General features: G+C 37.9%; 1 protein-coding gene across 1 annotated transcript; it reads right to left on the reverse strand.

The window, feature by feature from the left end:
• Positions 1-806: 806 nt before the first annotated feature.
• On the reverse strand, positions 807-19736 carry lrguk (leucine-rich repeats and guanylate kinase domain containing). The gene is made up of 20 exons (XM_059325472.1): positions 19557-19736; positions 18313-18414; positions 18081-18162; positions 17828-17928; positions 17466-17547; positions 16291-16415; positions 14859-15002; positions 14451-14531; positions 14135-14221; positions 13888-13994; positions 13238-13360; positions 11423-11519; positions 9227-9340; positions 8806-9007; positions 7089-7202; positions 5785-5945; positions 5412-5500; positions 5002-5058; positions 2745-2863; positions 807-1847 (listed from the first exon to the last, which is right to left on the reverse strand). The coding sequence occupies exons 1-20, from the start codon at positions 19560-19562 to the stop codon at positions 1633-1635; spliced, it is 2208 nt and encodes a 735-aa protein (XP_059181455.1). The 5' UTR covers positions 19563-19736; the 3' UTR covers positions 807-1632.
• Positions 19737-21293: the final 1557 nt, after the last annotated feature.

The raw sequence follows: 21293 nt of genomic DNA on the forward strand, positions 1-21293 counted from the left end.
TTACATGACTGTTACAGGAAAGCGTGAACATTAGTAAGCATTAGATTTATCATATTTTGTTTTATCTAGTTAAACATTTATGAATGAATAGGCTGAAGTAGCTGCTGTACTGAACACTGCAAACAGGTAGGCGTATAGACAAAGACGAACAGATGCAGATGCATGAAAAATAGATTGACAAGCAGAGACAAAGGCATGCAAAAGTGTAGTTCATCAGAGGGTAAATATGATTACACATGCAGGATGACAAGAGGCAAAATCCTGCTCATCTCTACCGCATGTTATGCTTCTCTTAAATAGGCTTAAAGGCTTTTCAAACTTTATCATACACATAGCTGTATCCAGTGTTATGCTAATGCACAGGAAGACAACATGTTAGTCCATGATAAGCTATAGTAAGGGGTGCAGACTGCGGTGTAAGTAGGTTAGACCCCAGGGGCCCTTAAGACACTGTCTGGTTTCAAAGTGCCAAAGAATTATGACAGGGTTGCAACATCTGCTGCCTGAGAGGATGACAGACAGTGATGGATGGCCAGGTGTGTTTTGTGTGTGCACGCAGAATCTTTGCATACACATACACACTGTATTGGCCCATTCACAAGCAGCCACAAGCATGCTGGCTGAGGCACTAGTTAAATAAGCAATGCATACATCTGTGACAGATGACAATTTCAATTTACAATGAATCAAAAGTGAACGCTGTGCAAAATTCACAAACATGCAGGTGCATAAGTACGCACGCACACACACACACACACACACGCACACACACACACACACACACAAACTGACAAAAAAGCACTAAGTTGTTTGTGATGGCTCACTGTTTAATACCTGTCAACAACTTCCATATGAATGCATTTCCAGTTGAATAAATAATCCCATCAGAAGAGATAAAGATTAATGATGTATTTATCATCCAGTGACAAGAGCGCCATGCCGCATATAAAAGATCAGTATCGAGACGTCAATGGCAAATCCTATTTGATGAGTTTACTGAACGGTAGGAAATATAATGCCACTTCACTGTCAGGAAAATAAATGCTACATTCATAAAACATGACGTGCACCACATACTTTGTAGACATGAACTTTTCCAAGATACCTCCTCTAGTCAAGAATCTGAACATATTAATGTGAAAACACAAAAGAGCACTGCTATGTTTAACATGACCGGAAGGCATGCTCGACGATATGTGTGTGAGCTTTAATCATAACATATGTCAACACTTTATTCCTTTAGGCCAGAGAATCCACAGAGAGGAAAACACACAACTTTACCTATAATCATACTGTAGTCGCCTTATATAAGGTAATTAACACCATCATTTATCTTGTATACAGTATATTATAAGTGCAAAAGATCAAGACGTGCTGTGGCATGACTAACAGATCACAGGAAAAGACAAGCTCTGACAACAAAATCTAACCTCAAGTGTTTGGCTTGGCGTGTCACATCACAGTCTGTGTAGTTTGTTGTAAAATAGCAACATATGTGTGGTTTTGTGGTTGACTTTTAATTGTGCAGGTGCAGATTTTGGATGTTCTTTTAATCTGACAAGCCAAGCTTATATTTTAAGTTAGGTACTTTCATACAGATACTAATTGATTGGCTTTATCTCACATGTGAAGCTACCCCTCCCTTTCTGCATCTCCTCCATCTCTGACTACTTTGTTGGGGCTGGGTCTGGGTGAAGCAGCCGGGCTGGGTGATGCAGGCGTCTTGCGCCCGGTGGGGATCGGTGGCAGGATGGGCTTGACGTTGGATCCAGGGCGTCTATCAGAAGAGGGAGACGCGGCCACAGGTAGCTGGTCAGAGCCTGGCTGGGGGGCTTCAGGAGTTTGGCCTGAAGTCAGAAATATTATGGGAATTTTTACTTGATTCAAGCACAGATATGGAAACAGATAAGGCCGGAACAAACAGACTCAAGAACAGCTTCTTTCCCAAGGCCATAATCACCCTAAACTGCAGTATGAACTGATCTTCCCTATTGTGCAATACCTCCAAACAAGTGCAATATCTCCCGTGTATATGGACCATATTTATTTTTCACTGCTGCAATTCAAAAGTGTGCACCTTATGTCCTTATGTCTGTTTGTATATTATTTGTATATTATTATTTCTGAGACATTGTCTCTCACACTGACTTGGTGATTGTTTATTAATCTCATTGTACCCAGGTACAGTGACAATAAAAGTGATTCTGATTCTGATTCTGACACGGACAAATCATTTGACACTATGACAGTTAACTTACTTATCTTATAATAAAATGTACTATGTTGGTGAACCAAAATGATAGGAAAGGAAATGCATATTGAATATTAAGTTAACTGGTTCTTATTTCTATCTTATTACTTAAACGGGGCAGATGCATGTATATGTATAGGCCTTTATATACTGTATGTGTGTAAATGTTTATATGTTTATGTACATCTGTTTAATGGTGTCTATGTGAGTATGTGTATGAAATGTATATGCATCTAGCCTACGCTGTTGTAGTTTATGTTGTTTTTTTTTTTTCGGTTCGAAAAGAAGAATTAATAAAATGAAAAATGAAATGAATGAATGAAAAATTTACAGGCAATTTAAAAAATATAGTTAAAAAGTTAAAGGTAACCTCTTCAACTTTTTCCCTGGCTTTCCCTAGCTGCTCAGGAATATCTATTCTCCTTGCTTTTGGTATATAACAACAGGTATATACCCTACAATGATTAAAAAAATCAAAACAAACATTAATAACCTTGTAGTGTTCCCAAGGTGTGTCCCAGGGCAGACATATCTAGCGGCTCCACTGAAGCAGACAAGCCCCCAGCTGAACCGGGCACAGTCAGTGGCGAACTGGCACAAGATTCATCTGAGCTGCTTGTGAGAGGAAGAAAAGGAGGGATGGAGGAAAAGATAAACCACAGAGGGTGAGGAGGAAAGGAGTCGGACAAGGAGATAAAAGGGAGGAAGAAGTTAATGTGGTGGTAGTGTAAGTTGTTAAAGGGACCAGTGACAAAAGTGAGAAAAAACAGATAGTGAAGAGCTTCTGCTAGGGGGACATTTTCAAAGTTATTTTAATGCCATTATATGACCTTATCATGCTCATACTTTATCAATAAAGTTGCATATATAAACTTTCATTCAAATATAAATAATCTAAAGTACACATTTCCTTGAATTCATGCATGGAGAGTCCAGTTAAAACGGTGGTGTACGTGGAGATGCATAACCCATTCCAACCTCAGCTCTACCAGCATATGCAATACCCGACAGCAAGCATAATGAAGTTTTATTTTTATTTTTATTTATTTATTTAACCAGGGAATATCCCATTGAGATTAAGAACCTCTTTTTCAAGGGAGCCCTGGCCAAGAGGCAGCAAACACAGAATACAGTTACATATTCACATAACATACAGACCTTAAACACGTCATGAGAAACAAGTGCATGTTGTGGAATTGGCCTCAATAACTCTTAGTTTGGATTTAAAAGTGATCAAAGAAACAAATTCAGTTAATTTCCATTCTTTCTGGTGCATATTCCAGCATAAGGTGCAGAGTAAACAAATGCCCTTTTACCCAACTCTGTAGAGCAAAAAGGGACAGAAAGCAACAATTGATCTTGTGAACGAAGAGAATAAGATCCTGCATTTTTGGATTTTAGTTGGTCTTTAAGAACATCTGTTGTTCTAGCTTATGCAAACTTAGATGTATCTTTGATTACACTTGAATTGAAGAGTTATTGACGTTACACTGTTGCTACCCCATTGCATTGTGGTATACTTATGCTGATGTAGTGTCCAGCCTTTGAATACTGTAATATTTGACCAGAAATAGTATGCAATTAAAGTAGAATTTTCTTCATACAAAGGTTTTGGACATTTAAAAAAAATCTCACATACTGTTTTAGTGTGTTAAATAGCATGTTACTGTGGAATTTCAGATGCAGCATTGAATTGGGGATGACTATTACTTAATAAACAAAAAGGTTACAGACATGTAATTTAAATGTCACATATAGACGATTCTATGACACTACATACACAAACACACACGCAGACAAGCACACAAGCACACAAAACAAGCAAAAGCTTCTATCAGAGAAATACAAAAGGATTCTCTGTTGCTATATGTGAGACAGACACACACAAGTAAAGACACATTCCTATTAAGAGTGTTGCCAACAAGTAGACAGATGTCTGGAATCCTCTATAGAAATACTGAAGGGCTGAGTAATGCTAACATTACATACTGGGGGCATGAATGGCTCAGACTGCGTTGACAGAACTTGTAGATTTTCAACAAGTTTGATGAAACGGCGCCTTCTGAGAACATGAACCCGAAGGGGAACAAATTCATTTTGACTGAACATGTACTGTATCTCTGTATGTATCTTAAATGTCGTCTTTGGAAAGCAATGAAATAAATTGTTGCTAATTTGTACCAGTGAGAAAAAGCTGACACAAACATAACCACACATACTATATCAGTGTCTGATTAAATCCATATTTGTACAGTAAGCCTGTTTATTGAGTGTAAGTGTACACACAGGGGAGTCAAAAAGCTATAAAATCAGTATTTATGAGTGAGCGCATTTGTGTATGAGAAAGTGTGTGTGTGTGTGTGTGTGTCGGGGCATGTGTGTTCAGATTTGTCCCCACATGGCTTGTACCAGCAGAATGAGCTCTATAAAAGTGAACACAAGTTGTAAAAACAGGCTGCGGGAATAAAGAATACTACTACAAAAGCAGTTTCCTGCTCCTAAATCTTCACATTGTTTTTATGAAACCACAAGACGTCTTCTGGCTTCTCTCAACTCATCTTGAATCAGAATGCTGTTATTATAAATTTAGAATCCAGATGAGTGAAATGTAATACATCTTTAAAGTACAAATCTGTTATCCTCATACAGTAACATCTGGCCTTGTGATTATTTTCTTTAACTGCGTTGACAGAGCGTGACTAGTTGTGAGTGTATTTGCATTTTGGGAGTGTGTGTGTTTGTGTTCTTACCTGTTCTCCTCACTAATATCAGGATTCTGCAGTGATGACGGTGCTGCTTGAGCAGAGCTGAGGTAAACAAAAACATAGGAGTAGATTCAATAAATCATATAGAAAAGCAATTTTATACATCGATTTTTTTCATTCAGATTCAATGCAGTCATAGCAGGTGACAGGTGTATATTTGGACAACTGAGAAGAGAGTGCCACTACACGAGCCCATCACATTAACAAACACTCAGATTCAAATAATGTGGCCACCTGCCACTTCACCTTCAAGGTCGGTCAAACAATAACCCAAAACAAACCATCAAAACGCAGTTAGGACAAGTGCACAAATTAAACCCATTTGGCCCGGCTGAGAGTGCCCACTTGAAATTAAGCATTGGAGTGCAGTGGAGTGTGTGCTACTTATAATGAACCTTTTGAAGAGCTGGCTGTAGACCCCTGGACTCTTCCCCACAATAGCCTCTCTCACCAGCTGCTCACGCCTCCTGATGGAGGCCAGCTCCTGGAGGGGAGAGAGATGGAGAGAAAGAGGAGGAGTTGAGAAGTAGCAAGGTGAGACAAACAGGAGTTGATGCGGAGGGTGATTAAATAGGAGAGAAGAAGGGGAGGAAAGTAAGATGAGGCAGTGATGATGTATGGCAGTGAGGAGGAGACGGAGAGACAACATCCTGTTAGGAGATTGAGGGTTATTTTCCCCATAAATTTGTTACAGTCTAGATGTCTATTTAGCATTCACTTACAGTCTTCATTACCTATAAATTTTTCATCAGACATCTTGTTACTCACAGTGGGGCTTTTCTGAGGGCTGAGCTCTGCCTGGATCTTGGTAAAATAGTTCCTGTAAGACAGATCAGAGGGGTCAAGTGCTGTGGCGGGCTGTGACGCATGAGTGCCTGATCCTGACCTCGGCAGGGGCGGCGAGGGCGGCTTCTCCTCCGGCTCCAGACCTGACAGAGAGAAAGAGGCAGATACTGTACATCAATACTGTCAAATACTGCATGAAATGGCTGCAGCAAACATAACATATAGGCACAAGGTGCATATTCTGTGTATGCATGCATGTAAGACACCACTAAATGTATCTAAGGTCACATTTATGAGGCAATCCAGCGATTTAGTATTGCACTGCCATGAAGTTGAAAGACGGATTAAAAAAGAACGGTCGAAATTGATGCAGTATCAGCCAAGATATGGTGGTGGTGATAAAGTTTCTAGCATGGGTTGAGTTAAAAAACATTGATTTTAGCCTTTCTGATAAAAAGAGTCCAAGGAGATACTCAGCTGATGCAATTTGAGGGTTTTTTCAGACTTAACAGATAGAGAATACACATCCAATGTTCCAGTCACTGTAAAATTGACCTTAACCTCCTGAGACCCAAGCTTTTGTTTTGTATATTGTTAATTTCTCCTAGATATTTTGGATCAGTAGGACCTGATGAGTACAAAAACTAAGCATTGTCTTTGAACAGGAAGTAGTTTTTGCAAAAAAAAATGATGGGTTAATTTTACTGTATAACACAATTAATTCCCTTGTGTATAAAACTGTTTATTTCCTTGCATTTACACCCTCTCATTTAAAGTAAAAGTCTATTCGTTCTCAAATGAGTACTTCCTGACTAGCAGTGTCGTAGCTTGTTGCTAAAAATAGTCAAACTTGTACAGAATCTCAAACTACAAACATTATTAAGCACAAATAAACAAGTTTTAACCATAAAATCGGATCAGCTTTTGTACCTGGTCCACTTTTTTTCTGGGGATAAGCTGTTGATTGACTTTACCAAGATGCTGCCATCTGATTTTTATACTGATTAATGTATTGACTACTGAGGACAACAGGTCATAGTTAAGCAAAATTAAGTATAAAGGTCCAGCAAACCTAAAATGAAATGTCCACATATGAGGATGCAGGGTCACAGGAGGTTAACATTTACAAACGTTAGTGGATTGCCCCTTTAAAAAGGAAAATGAAAAGAAAAAGCATGCAAGGCACCCTTGACTGCACTTAACCCCCAGTGTTTTACATCAAAAGATTAGTGCCCTGATGCTTTGAATTTGCTAATGATGATGGGAACAAACAAACAAGTACACACCAGTGGAGATGTTGTCAGGGGATCCTCTGTTGTTTTCTCCTTCCTCCTGCTCCTCTAGCAACAGGTACTCCTTCACTACCTGCATCAGCGTCTGATAGGCTTCCTCCCAGTCATCTACTCACACACACACACACACACACACACACACACACACACACACACACACACACCACATAAAAAATCTGGATGTGAACACAGCCAATACATCTCCCATCAAACAGTAATGAATCAAAGATATGGGCATGATGACCTTAGTGTAATGAGGCACTAGCTAGCAGTGCATAAAAGTGATGAGGTTCCACGCTCCCTGTATGTTCATCTCATTAAGAAAACAGCTAACATGTCTGAGTGCTTTCATGAGGGAATGATAAACACAGCAGTTCTGCGGCTACGTGCCCTTAATACATGTGGTAATTGGATTGAAAGTGTAGTATATAGATTTTAGTGAAGTGTGTTTAATTTATCCAAGGCTATACCAATGACACTTGGACCGCTCTAAGCCAGGGTACGGCATGTGGGTTTTTTTTTTTTTTTGTTCTGTGAGGCACTACAATGACAAACTGCCAGTGAACAGAGCAATCACATCAAAGACTTCATGAGTTCTTTCTTACTAACGTCATATCTAAAGGTTGAGTGATTAGAAAGAACAGTTAGCCTCAGGGAAGTGTTTTCTTAGCTAAAAGGGGACGTTATTAAGCTCATTTTCAGGTTCATACTTGCATTTTGGGCTTCTTCAAAAACATATTTAAAGGCTTAGTTGAAGTGTCACTTTCTAACAAATATAATATAGTTGTGAGATCACGACCTTAAGGAAGTTTAAAGGTACAGTTTCAATACAGGCTGTGGGCATGTTGATACTTTTGCAGTATTAACATAGCACCTATAACTGTTTTAGAATACAACATTTTTTTCCCAATGTGGAACTGTTGAAAATGATTTGCAAATGTTTATAAACACACTTTTTGCTGCTACAATTAAACTTTGGTTAACTAAATAGTAAAGTGGATCTGATTAGCCAGAGTATATAAAATTACCAACGTGGTCTCACAGGAATCCGTGAAATAGCCACGGATTCGCTTAACTCAAAATCTGTGGAATGGCCACGGAATCACTCAAATTTCCGTGAAACTGACACGGATTTCGCTACAATGCAAGTTAATGACAGTCATATCCCGTGGCTATTCCAACATACAAAGTGATTATGTACATTCACTGAGTGAATATGTAAAAAATATATTTCTACATCAACATATACAACATATATTTCTCGCTAGAAATGTGATCAAAATCCATTTTTATGCAGAAACTAAGTCAAAATATTGATTTTTTTCACTAAAAAATGAGAGAACTGTCCGCCATGTTTTTTGTTCCGGGACCTTGAAAGTCACGTGACTTGGAACAAACCAATAGGAACAAATATCCATGGAATAGCCACGGGATATGACTGTCATTAACTTGCATTGTAGCGAAATCCGTGTCAGTTTCACGGAAATTTGAGTTATTCCATGGCTATTCCACGGATTTTGAGTTAAGCGAATCCGTGGTTATTTCACAGATTCCTGTGAGACCAGGTTCAAAATGACTATCCTCTGTAATGCACACTTAAGGTGAGCTAGTTATAGTTAAATCAACAAATAAAGCATCCAAACAACATGACCGAATACATTCCATGTCACAATAAAAAAAAAAAACTCAAATGAAAACTTCCTTGCCGTACCACAGGGAATAATATTATCAAAGAATCCAGGTCGCTGCTTGTTGGTGCTGGCATAGAGCTCTATACGCGACACCGCTGTGTCAATCTGTGCTGGGGTGTAGAGACCACGGCTCTTCAGGTGGCCCAGATACTTGTCAGCCTGGATGGGGATGAGCAGGATGTATCGAGGCTCAAAGTAGCTGTTCTTCAGACTGAACACACCCTGTGAGAATAGATAAACAACGAGGGTTTGATTCTCTGTTTATTGCGACTTTGAGTTCTACTGGAACATATTGCCAGATTTACTGAAAATGTAATAACTGTAAGTCCTTTGATGAATGCCTGTATTGCTGCTAGATCCTCAAACTCTGCTTTCTGTCACTATACTGGCTTTATTGTCCATATATGGTATTACTCTCAGACAAAATGTTTCCACACGTACCTCTAGCTCCATATGCACACAGCAGGCGAGTCCTTCTCTGGCTACATCCTCTATGGCGTCTCTGGTCAGACCGTAGCTGTGACCTCCGTACTGCATGGTCTGCATAAACTTACCCTACAAGGGAATTTACAGTTATGAGGGAAAAGGATGAGATTTTAGTGCACCACTTTGTCACCCCGCTATTCATCATGGTTACAAAAGTTATGAGAGTCATTCATCTCCTTAAGCGGACATAATATTTGACATACAAACAGAACCCCAACGTGTCGTGTCAAGATTAACAACCTTGAGTCATTTGCCCACCTGTGAACTGAACTTTCGACCTGGTGGTCAGGGCAAAAATATCTCTCTTTGTTACTTCTCACACATGACCCCTGACCCTTTGTCTGTCTGCTTTCGGGGCAGTTTTATTTGAAGACCACAATTTATGACACTCAAATAACTAAAACAGGAAATTCTTGTTCTTGGGTTTATGGTAGAAAAAGTGAATTTGGACATTTAAGTGGTGCAAGTCACATTTTTTGAGTATTGTTTTTCAGCATATTTTTATTTACAGCAATTTACTTTGTAATTCTTTCTAATGGCCAGCAGGGGGCGACTCCACTGGTTGCAAAAAACATTGTATAGAAGTCTATGAGAAAATGACCCTACTTCTCACTTGATTTATTACCTCAGTAAACATTATCATAACTAGCTTCATCTTTTATCTTCAAATCCAAGTAAATTGAAGAGCAAGTTTGTTGCATTTACTTCGCCTAACCTCTCTGGCGGACAAACCACAGCTGGGTGTTTGGAAAACAATCACTAAATGTGTGACACTAGTGATTTTTCCCACAAATACCCAGTTCCTAATACTGCAAAAGGCTTTCATCAGTGTACCATCAGCCCAATCAACATTGTGCAACCTCATTCAGCATAAGATAGTGACTTAACAGACATTTATTTAAAGGAAAATCTTCAATATTATTACTTTAAATAGGTAATTTAAAAACAACACTCAATTACAGTCAATATTTTTGTGATTTCATATTACCAGAGTCGGATGCTATTTAGACAAGATTGGCCAGCAGGTGTTCCTTGTGTTTACATCACAGTAAGGAATATCATAAGTACTAAGGACTGCTGATTGGGGTTAATTTTGAACAGCCACAAGAAGTGGGTTCAAGAGGTTATGATTGCATAGTTACTGAAAAGCACATGTGAGGGAAAAAGGAGTGAAAAGGAAGAGGGCAGCTGACACATGAGAGGTGAGAGCATGAAGAGTGAGAGAGGGAGGACAGGATGGACATAAACCTCGTAGTTGGCAACAGAAGGACGGAGAGTGAAGGAGAAGAATGGACCAATCAAGTAGAGGGAGGGACAGACTGTTAAGTTAACCTGGCCCACTTCCTCTGTTGGAGTACACAAAAGGAATCAATTCCAGCATCAAAGGCATCGCTGTGTAAATCATTACGTGACCCAAACCTCCATCCATCATCCCCCACCACTCTTACATAACAGGCAGCTTGACAAGAGGGACAAGATGGGAAACAAATGTGTCCAAGACCTCAGACCTCAGCACCCATTTTTCTGACTCGAAGGAAAAAAGTTGGTGGAATGAATGAGATCCAGTTGCTGTTTATTAAAACTAATACAAACTGATGATTTAAATACAACTGGATCCTGGCAGTTTTTGACCCTCTAAGAAAAAAAAGGTGTTTTTTATTTAATTTTGACCAATGTCTGCATCTTGATTAAAACCTATTAGCTCTCAATTTTTCTTGTCAGTTTCTCAGACTTATAATCACCACCTGCATTGTAAATGTTTATTGAGATACTGTGACAAGTCATCCTTAAGAAAATTTAATTAATATAGCAATTACACCTATTCAAAAAAGATCAATGTAAATAAATGCATCTTAATGTTAATTGAAATATCAACCAGTGAAATTATGTAATCCAAGTAGAACTAATTATCTCAGTTATTCATTACAGCCAATGAGTGGATTCAATTTAATACTTGCTGTGCGAGTTATACAAATCAGGCGCAAAAAGCTTTTGTGGTGATTATTCATTTGTTTGCATGATTGAAGACACTGTGCACAACATTATTGTGAGTGAAGAACACAAAATAACCTTAAACATGCATTTTGTTTTTATGTAGCGCCTTCTAGGGTCTGTTATGTAAAAAAAAAGATAAAAGAAAAGCTAACGCACCATTTGGATCATGTTCTGAAATTCTTCCTCGCTGACAAAATGGTAATCGATTCCATCCTCCTCTCCGGGGTAGGGCCCCCTCGTGGTGTTAGACGTTCTGAGGACACACATGGAGATACACAGTAGATAACCACTCAGTTTGGAGATTCGATATAACATGTATATTATTTAATTTATTTTTTTCGAACCAAAATAATATAAGGAAATGCATATTGAATATTAAGTTAACTGGTTCTTATATCTATCTTATTACTTATATGCAGAATGTATATGCAGATGCATGTATATGTATAGGGCTTTATATACTGTATGTGTGTAAATGTTGATATGTTTAATGGTGCCTACGTGAGTATGTGTGTGAATATCTTTTACTCTTCCTGTAAGTCGCTTTGGATAAAAGCGTCTGCTTAATGACTAAATGTAAATGTAAATGTGAATATGTATATGCATCTAGCCTACGCTGTTGTAGTTTATGTTTATTTATTTTTTTTGGTTTGAAAAGAAGAATTAATAAAATGAAAAAAATGAAATGACGGTAGAGTCACTACATTCAGACGTAGACAGGCTGCGAGCTCTCTTTACAATATAATCATCATGAGAAAGTGGGAATTCATTTTTGGTAATGCAAAGATAATCCAAAGAGTTACTTTTCCAAGTATGTAAAGTTGAAAATACGATGAGTTTCTGTACATTGTTGTTTAAAAGTAACATTACCTTACCTTATTGAGAGGGATTATTTTTGTATGAGTCCAAACTTTATTTTTTAAGAAAATCCTACTCATTGTACCTTTAATTCTGTCACATTAGAATAGACTTGAGAATACCTGACCTATCCTTTAATATATTCAGGAGCAGATGGTTCCTTTTTTCACAATTTAACATGTGAACAACACATTTATTTATATCAACTCTTAAGGGTTGCTGTTAGATGGCAGGTCTGTGGAGCTTTCACCTCAGTGCTTCGGTTCAACAGAATCAAATGTTTAGTTGATGTCATGAGCAGCTGTTTGACTTCCATGTCAGGAAGTAAGAGATACAAAAGAGAAAACTGATACAAATAATTGTTTCACATGTCTAACTAATGCTATTGCCAGCAGTGTCTTCACAGTGGATATATTTTGAAAACTGTACTGTCCAACTAAAATAACTTAGTTTATATTACAGTTTGAGCAGAATCAGCATTTCAACATCCAACAATTATATAATGTACATTTTCAGTTTAATCTACTAACTGGCGTTAGATGTAGTAGATGTTGGCGTGCAATACAACAACATTTTTTTTAGAAACACTGTCTATTCTTTTCAACCTGTTTTCTTGTCAGATGTGATCAGGTTCATTCTTATGTGACAAGGTCAGCTAATGGTGGTCAGATGATGTTACCATGTCCAAAATCAAATGCCTTAAAGAGAACAGTTATTTATCGTGCTATCAGTTATTGGAATAATTGCCCACTGAATATACGTGAACTGAATAGTAAAGTATCTTTTAATTATTACTTGAGAATGCACTATTTAAATTTGTGAGTAGTGAATTAACATATTTACTGTATGAAAGTGAGAATTAATGTAATAGATATGAATGTAATAACTTATTCTGAATGATTTCTGATGACGTATATAATAATGTCTACAATGTTTAATTGTTAAGTGATTTTTGTTTTGTCTTGTGGACCCCAGGAAGACTAGCTCCTCCCACTTTTGGTGACAGCTAATCGGGATCTTTTTAACAATAAACAATAAACAATAAACTGACAGTACCTCTGATGACTTTGCATGTGACCGCCACGTCATGTGTAAATAAAATTTGAGACTGACCCGTAGGCAAAGTAATCGCTCAACTCCTGACACAGTCTGTGAGCCAGCTCTCTCTTCCCACAGCCTTGAGGACCAGTCAGAACCAGCATAGGATACGGAGAGTCTGCACTAGGCATAGTACTGCTTGGGGACACACACAAACACACACACACACACACACGTTTCTGATCAGCTTTATAGGTATGTTTTCCTGAGATGAGCAGGAGTTAAGTACATTAAACCATGAAGGCAGAGCACAAACTTCTCCAGTCATGAAAAGCACTCCTGCATTCAATACAGACGGGAGCCTTGTGGGCAATATGGATGTGCTCTTTCTAGGAAGCAAAGAGGAGAATGGTAAATTGACTGTAGCTGCAGCATTTTATTTGCTGATGATGGATGTTTTCAAAAAAGTGCTGATGCAGGAACTAATTTTTTTTTAGGGAGCAGATAACGTGAGCAATACAGAAACACTGCAGATAAAATGCCAGACGTTTGAATGCAACTTTCTTGATTTTATTAGAAGTTTATCCCTTTCTCTTCCAATAAAGGAAACTGTTATAATAACTCAATACAATGAGTGGTTTTATCTTAAAGCTTTGCATTCAAGGACAAGGCAGAGGAGCATTCAGAAGAAAGGATATTAATTAATACTGTATATTTGTACTAACCTGTCATAGAGCACCTGGGGCTGCATCAGCTGATACACCAGGTGGGTCATGTGATTCCTGGCTGCCACCACATCCAAAGGAGGGTCATATTTGTTTACGGATGAAACCTAGGATTTAAAGTATAAAGAGTAATTTTATAAGTGTCAATAAGTGTCATATAAGTAATTACACATTTGTAGGATCAGGTGTGTTGAGACACTCTTTTTTTAGCTATTGCAAAATGATTAATTATTAAGTTTATTCACACCTTTTCTTCTACAGTGACTTTCTCTTGGTCCAACACGGTCAGATGTTGAAGGAGGAAGATGACTGCCAGTCTGTAATCAGGCTGTTCCTACCAATTACATTCACAGGGCATATATTACAAAAAAACATATGAGGAATCTATGAACCTAAAGCACAATCCTTCCTCGGCTTTATAAAAGCCATATACACATGGAAGTCATCATAGGGCCTTGATTGCTCACAGGCTGAGTACAGAACGTCATACACAGTATTTCCAAACATCAACTATAGAATTTGTACCATAGTAGAAGCATGTGGTCAATGAAAGGTTGGGTTACCTGAACAGGGTTTCCCAGCAGGTTGAGGTCCCTCAACAGGAAAAGATCATGAATGTGTTTGCACTCCTGAATTTCACAAATCTGAAACAAAATCACAAATGAGAACCTTTAATCTAGAATTAGAAACGTGCACGTGAAACGTTATTATCAACCTTGACTACAACTACTATTTTAGAAAAACTACAGTTATACATATACACAATATAGGTGTCATTACCTCTGAGGTTTGGCTAGTTGTACTGTTGTGTGTGATGATGCTACAGTGCATTCCTATTTTCAGTAAATGTGTAAATCCCCATTTATTTCTGAATTATAGTCTAATAAATAAACTGAATATACATGAAAGATGAAGTCTGACATGTTTGTGTTGCTAAGCAATTTTTTCTTAAATTTCTCTCTGATCAGTACCAGGTTTTTCTCCAGATTGAGGGAGCCCAGCAGGTGGAGATTCTGGAGGCCAGAGAGACTGGTGATGCGGTTCAGAGACAAGTCGAGAACTTGCAGACTCTTTAGATTTTCCAACCCTTCAATCCTCTGCAGCTGGTTCCCCCTCTGGACACAGTCAGCAAAGAGGACACATTTAAAGAGACAAAGTACATGATGTTCATTAATATGCATGCATACATAAGTGGCTTTCAACCCACATTCCTACTTCACATGCAGTCAATGATTCCCAGTAATAAATATTAAGGACATTTCATGGTCGCTCAGCAGGGTGCCTGAACCTTCTTTCCCCCCAGCGCTGAGTTGAGTGGCAGGCTTTCCTCTCTCCGCTAAATCCTGACAGGTGAGGACTGACAGCCAAACAGCTGGCAAGGTGCTAGCGCAGCACGCTAACCAACTAAAGAACCGGACCTGGGTACTCCTCCCTCGTCAGGGTCCCCAGCCTGCTTCTCACTCCATTCCACTGACTAAAGTTGTTATCTAGCTGTCTGGCCACACCTCGTCCTGCTCTTTCCAAGCATGTTGCCTGGCAGAGGGCTGCTGTCAGTGGGGGTGGGTGACTGCGTTGGTCCCTTGAAGCTCTAGGTCGGTGCTGTGATGGGCTGGGAAACAGGCTGGCTGACAGGGGTGTGCTGTTTAGGGAGCCAGCATGTGAGGAAGTGGGGTCAGGGATGGGATTAGATGGATGCTGGACGGACAAGGTATGAGTGAGTGAGTGTGTGTGTGTGTGTGTGTGCGGGTGCTGAACTTGGTCCAGGCTCACTCAAACACCAGCAGCTGGTCCCAAAGCAAAGCTAGAGACAGGGGCAGACACAGCCAGACCGATGGCTGCTGACAATGAGGAAACACTGATAAAGGACAGAACACGCATGTGCACACAGGCACAGGCACAAACACACACACACACACACACACACACACACACACACAAGCAGAAAGAGAGACAGAGAGAGAGAGAGAGAGAGACAGAGAGAGAGAGAAAAGGCCTGCTGTTGGACCATATGGTGATTCTCGAACAGGGGGCCAAGGTTTTACTGAATATAAAAATGCAGCCAAAAACAGAGACATAAAGAGAAAGACAGGGGGGAGAGAATAGAGAGGCAAACATAAAAAGGTGAAATTTAGCATACATGAGGTAAAATACATGCAACAAGAAAGAACAACTCCAAAACAACTCCAAATGTGTGTGCGTGTAGAGATAACACACAGAGGGAAACAATCTGCAAAGCAAAGCCATACATGTAAGTGGAAGTACTGCCAAGCAATGGCAAAGAAAAACATTTTAGATTTCTATTCACAATTCATGTCTGTCAGTATTTGCTTAAATGTAATGTGTTTATGAATGTTTGCATGTGAATGTGTTCATCATATTTCTGACTAAGAGAGTTGGACCTACAAGGCAGAGGTGTGTGAGAGGCAGACTGTCCAGGCCGCTGATCCTCCAGATCTTGTTGTGTTCCAGGCTGAGCTGGGAGAGCCTGCAACATTGGTCAAGACCACTGATGTCACTGAGACTGTTGTCTGAGGATGGACATGTTAAGAATAAAATGCATGGGAAAGATGCTGTTGTATATAAAGCATTTGATAAGTATATTTTCAAAGATTCTTATCCGTAAGAGGTAATGATTAAGTATAACCATATAATTACGAAAGTAATAACCATGTAACAGCTTGGTATTCATAATTGGTAAGGTGAGAGTTGACTTTACAGGATAACAAAGCTAACCTGCTAACAATAAAATGGTTAATACTGATATACTAAATACTGATAAGAAGTTTTTTTGAAGTAATTTACTCGAAAAGTACATAAAACACTTCACAAATATACTTTTATAGACAGTTTTGCCAAAGAGTTAAAATTAAATGTAAATATATTTAATATTCAATATTGCTAACTTTTCCTCTCTTGTATGGAAGTGTGTAAATGCTGCACTTGCTTTTAAATGAAAGTAATTTGGCTTTGGAATTTCATTATCAGAATAGGCCATAATAATAAAAATGTCCCATTCTAGGCTTTCATCCCTTGTGCAATATTTAGATGAAAAAAAAAAACAGTAACATGGTGGCGTTAATGTGGTAGTAACCTGATCATATGAGGTAATATCGGTTGATGTTTTTAAAATATTATAAGCTACCATTGGTTTAATTTTTTTAATTAATCCTCCCTTATGTTTCAAACATTCACATTTGTTTCAATGTAATACTATACAAATTATATGTTTGATGCTTTGACTTTTCTCTGCGTAATAACCAGAAATCAGGGCGACAAAATGCCAAACATCCTGTTTCTATTTGAATTTAATGTATACATTTATATATTTTCAGGTGTGGCTGGTTGTTACATTGTACTTCTTAAGTATTGCCTCTTTATTATCTAACTATGACCCCACTACCACCATATTATTGTCAAGCTACGATGTGCTACGAAGTGATAGATCATCATATATTGTTAAAGAAAAAAGCTTAAAAAGGTGTGAATATGTGATTGACAGAGAGAGATACATGACACATACAGAGGAAGTGTGTGTGCAAGTTCAAGTGGTTGAATAAAATGTCTCTCAGTAAGGATACAGCCCAGATCCAAATGACTAAGAGATGAATACGCTGACAAATCCTTCATTTTTGTCATACGGTTGTGGGAGAAGTTGACCTCCTAAGAAAAAATGAGGACACTATTAACAAAAGTCATGAAAGTCTTCAGTACATCTCAGAATAAATTCTTCGACTGAATCCATAGAGTGTGAGAAGGAATTTTCAATTTGCTAAAGTTCAGTGTCGTTCAAGGGCAGTTAATGCCTTGTAAGCATATTCAAAGAGACTACAGATGGGCTATGGAAATCCAGGCCTATCTGGAGGGAATAGCACGAGAAAAGTAAAGCCCAAGCCACCAATCAAATGTGGTCTTATCCTGTCAGCTCAAGGTCTTGTGTTACTTTTAGGTTCTTGGGTGGCTCGAATCCAAAGAAGCTGGAGATTTCATTGTGAGAAGCATCCAGGATGACGAGGTAGGGCATGTGGCTCACACAGGATAAATCTAGCAGTTGAGAAAAGTTAGAGTAATTCATCAAAGGATAAAGACAACAACAGAAAAGTAAAACCACATCTCTTTTAAAGTAGCCACATGCTTCTATGACTAACAGGCCAGTAATAACTTTAAGGATGCTTAATTAATATGAGAATAAACACCTTTAATTTTGTTGTGTGGGAGTTCCAGCTTGTGAAGATGGATATAATTGCTTAAGACGGAGATGTCACTGAGATCCTGACTCTAAAGTAGAGAAAAAATAAAACTTTGTTAAACTAAATTTGCCTCAAAATTGAACTGCAGAGAGAGCTAGTATGAGAATAACAACAACACAACATAATCTGAATGGACACTGATTTGTTTTGATTAAATCACAGTAGGTAATTGTCTTACAGGCAGAGACAGGTGGTGGTAAAAATGTTGCAGCCCAGTGCCAACGCGTCCAAGGTTGGACACACAGCTGGAGACCACCTCAGCAGTTAAAACACCATTCTTCTGTAAACATAACAAAACAAATGTAGTTCCTTTACTAGAACAGTGAAGCAGAATAAGTGAACTATAAGCATCCCTGCAATGATAACGCAGTTGCAGAATTTAATGACAATGCACACAGCATGAGGTCACTATAAGCATCACCTAGCGCTCAGAGCTTCCTGCCCCTAAAAGCACACATACACATACTCATGCAGTATACACAGACATTATGCGGAAAAAAAGGATGCACAGTACAACACTCTAATTCAGGGGTCTCAAACTCAAATTACCTGGGGGCCGTTGGAGGCAGTATCAAAATGACCAAAAAAAGACACAAAATTACTAAAAAAGACACAAAATGACCAAAAACGACACAGAATTTAAAAAAAAGGCACAATATGACTGAAAAAACATTACTTAAAAAATACACAAAATCACAAAAAAGGCACAAAATGACCAAAAAATACACAGAATTACCAAAAAAGACACAGCATTATTAAAAAAGACACAAAATGACCAAAAAAGACAAAAAATAACAGAAAAAAAGACACAAAATGACCCAAAAAGACACAAAATTATTTTAAAAAGACACAAAATTACCAAAAAGACACAATTATTTTTTAAAAAGGACACAGAATTATTTAAAAAAAGACACAAAATTACTAAAAAAGACACAAAATTACCAAAAAAAAGTAATTAAAGGGACCTTCCACACACAACACGGTAAAGTGCCACTCATATAAAACTCACATTAAACTTTCATATGAAGGTGAGGGCCACAAAATATCATCACGAGGGCCGCAATTGGCCCGCGGGCCGCAAGTTTGAGACCCCTGCTCTAATTGCTTTAAATGCCGCTAACACACATTGCAAATAATCAGCCATTTGACCTTGCTGTGTTGTTTTACTTTCCCAGACCTCTTGTGCAAGGTTACCTGCTTTATCTGTTGTATAAGAGAACAAATGTGGAGTTTTATTGAAAATTCCCCATTAAAATGCAGACACTCTGCCCTCTTTTTGAGCTGCTTCAAACACAAATAGCGTACATTTTTGACGATGAAAACCATAAAATGGAAGAAACAAGAGTTTATTTCTAAGAAATATGAAAAAAAAACACAAGCTTATTGAATGTTATCAGCTCAGGTGTGCTGCTCTTTACCTACCTCCATCTCTGTTTTCTTCTACCTCATTGCAGTCTCTGAGAAAGAAGCGTTGTTTCCTTCATTATTCCATAATGAAAAGTCGGCGGCGAGGGGCAAAATACACAATGAGGACTTTGTGATAAATAAAAACTCTAAATATCCATATTACAGCCAAGGAAACGTTTAATTATTACCGTTTTCTTGCTTCCAACTAGGTAGTAAGTTGGCTTTTAACGAGGGATACGACGTCGTCGCTTAGCAACGATAGACAAGTGTGGGGTGAAAGGGATTGTGGGTCATGTAGTTTGTCTACAGTGACCCTGTAAACGCCATACCTTTAATTCCACACAAATTCAAGCATAAGAACAGAGGTGGAAAAAGTATTCAGATCTCTTACTTAAGTAAAAGTACTAATACCACACTGTGAAATTACTCCACTACAAGTAAAAGTCCTGCATTCAAAATGTACTTAAGTGAAAGTACAAAAGTATCAGCATCAAAATGTACTTAAAGTATCAAAGTAAAAGTACTCGTTATGCAGAATGGAGCCGCTCAGATTATTTTATATATTCCAAATATTATATTAGATTATTATTAATGATACATTTATGTATACAACGTTTTAATTGTCTCAAGGTAGGGCTCATATTGACTACTTAATATTCTGTTATGAGGTTTATTTTAAAAATTGTCTAATCACCTAAATTTAGTGGGGTTTTTTTATGTTAGACCTCAACCTGTAAAGTAACTAAAGCTGTCAGCTAAATGTAGTGGAGTAAAAAGTACAATATTTGCCTCAAAATGTAGTGAAGTAGAAGTATAAAGTGACATAAAATGGAAATACTCAAGTAAAGTACAAGTACCTCAAAATTGTACTTAAGTACAGTACTTGAGTAAAAGTACTTAGTTACTTTCCACCACTGCATAAGAGGTAAAAAAGCATGCAATTTCAAACCCTTGCATAGCTTTGAGAGCCATTATAATAGTCATTAATAGTACATAAGAGCCCATCTTACATCATTTACATGACATCAATCCCTAAAAGCAACAAATGCAAAAAAACCACAAAAAAAAAAAACCCTAAAAAAACCTGGGGCATACTGATGGAGTAATGAATACTAAAGTTAATAAAATCTAATATTTATACATTATATATATATATATATAGTCTCAAGTCCTAAGTAAAGAAATATTCATAGATAGCCCATTAAGAGCCCATCTTACACCATTTTCTTGACATGCACCCCCAAAAGGAATAGATGCAAAAAAAAATAAATAAAATAAAAACGGAGTAAAAGTAATACATTTACACAAATCATGAATGCTTTTTAAAATGATATAAGTAAATAAATGATGTACTTTTTAGGTATCGAGTATTTTAAAGGTAAAAGGCTTAAGTAAAGTCACAAGTCAGTCTGTGGTGTTACAATCCAAGTAAAGTTGCAGATATTTCTCCTAATTTTTTCAAGCAAAATCTAAAGTCATTATATTTGTGACATGAGCCCAAGTCATAAAGAAACTACTGATAGCTTCAATTAAGTTTTAGTCTCAGATTTAAAAGAGCCATCAATCATCATGGGACTTCTAAGATTACCAATCATGTATTTTAAATTCCAGCTGCAGGGTTGTACTTTAACTTGGGTTTTCGCTGTCAGAACTCTGACTGTAGACAAAATAGGGCTAATAACAGTCAGGCTTTGTAAATGTTGCACTGTACCGGCAGGTATGGATTGATGCCCATAACACAAACCTTCAGCT

Source organism: Centropristis striata, chromosome 22 (genome assembly GCF_030273125.1).
Source record: "Centropristis striata isolate RG_2023a ecotype Rhode Island chromosome 22, C.striata_1.0, whole genome shotgun sequence".
NCBI classification, from domain to species: Eukaryota; Metazoa; Chordata; class Actinopteri; order Perciformes; family Serranidae; genus Centropristis; species Centropristis striata.

Bases quoted from the DNA above. Each gene is read 5' to 3' on its own strand.
- lrguk (XM_059325472.1), bottom strand. The intron at 13,361-13,887 runs GTTAGTACAAAT...TGTGTCCCCAAG, and splicing joins CCCCAGGTGCTCTATGACAG to CAGTACTATGCCTAGTGCAG. The intron at 5,946-7,088 runs GTGTGTACTTGT...TCTCTCTGTCAG, and splicing joins CCCTGACAACATCTCCACTG to GTCTGGAGCCGGAGGAGAAG.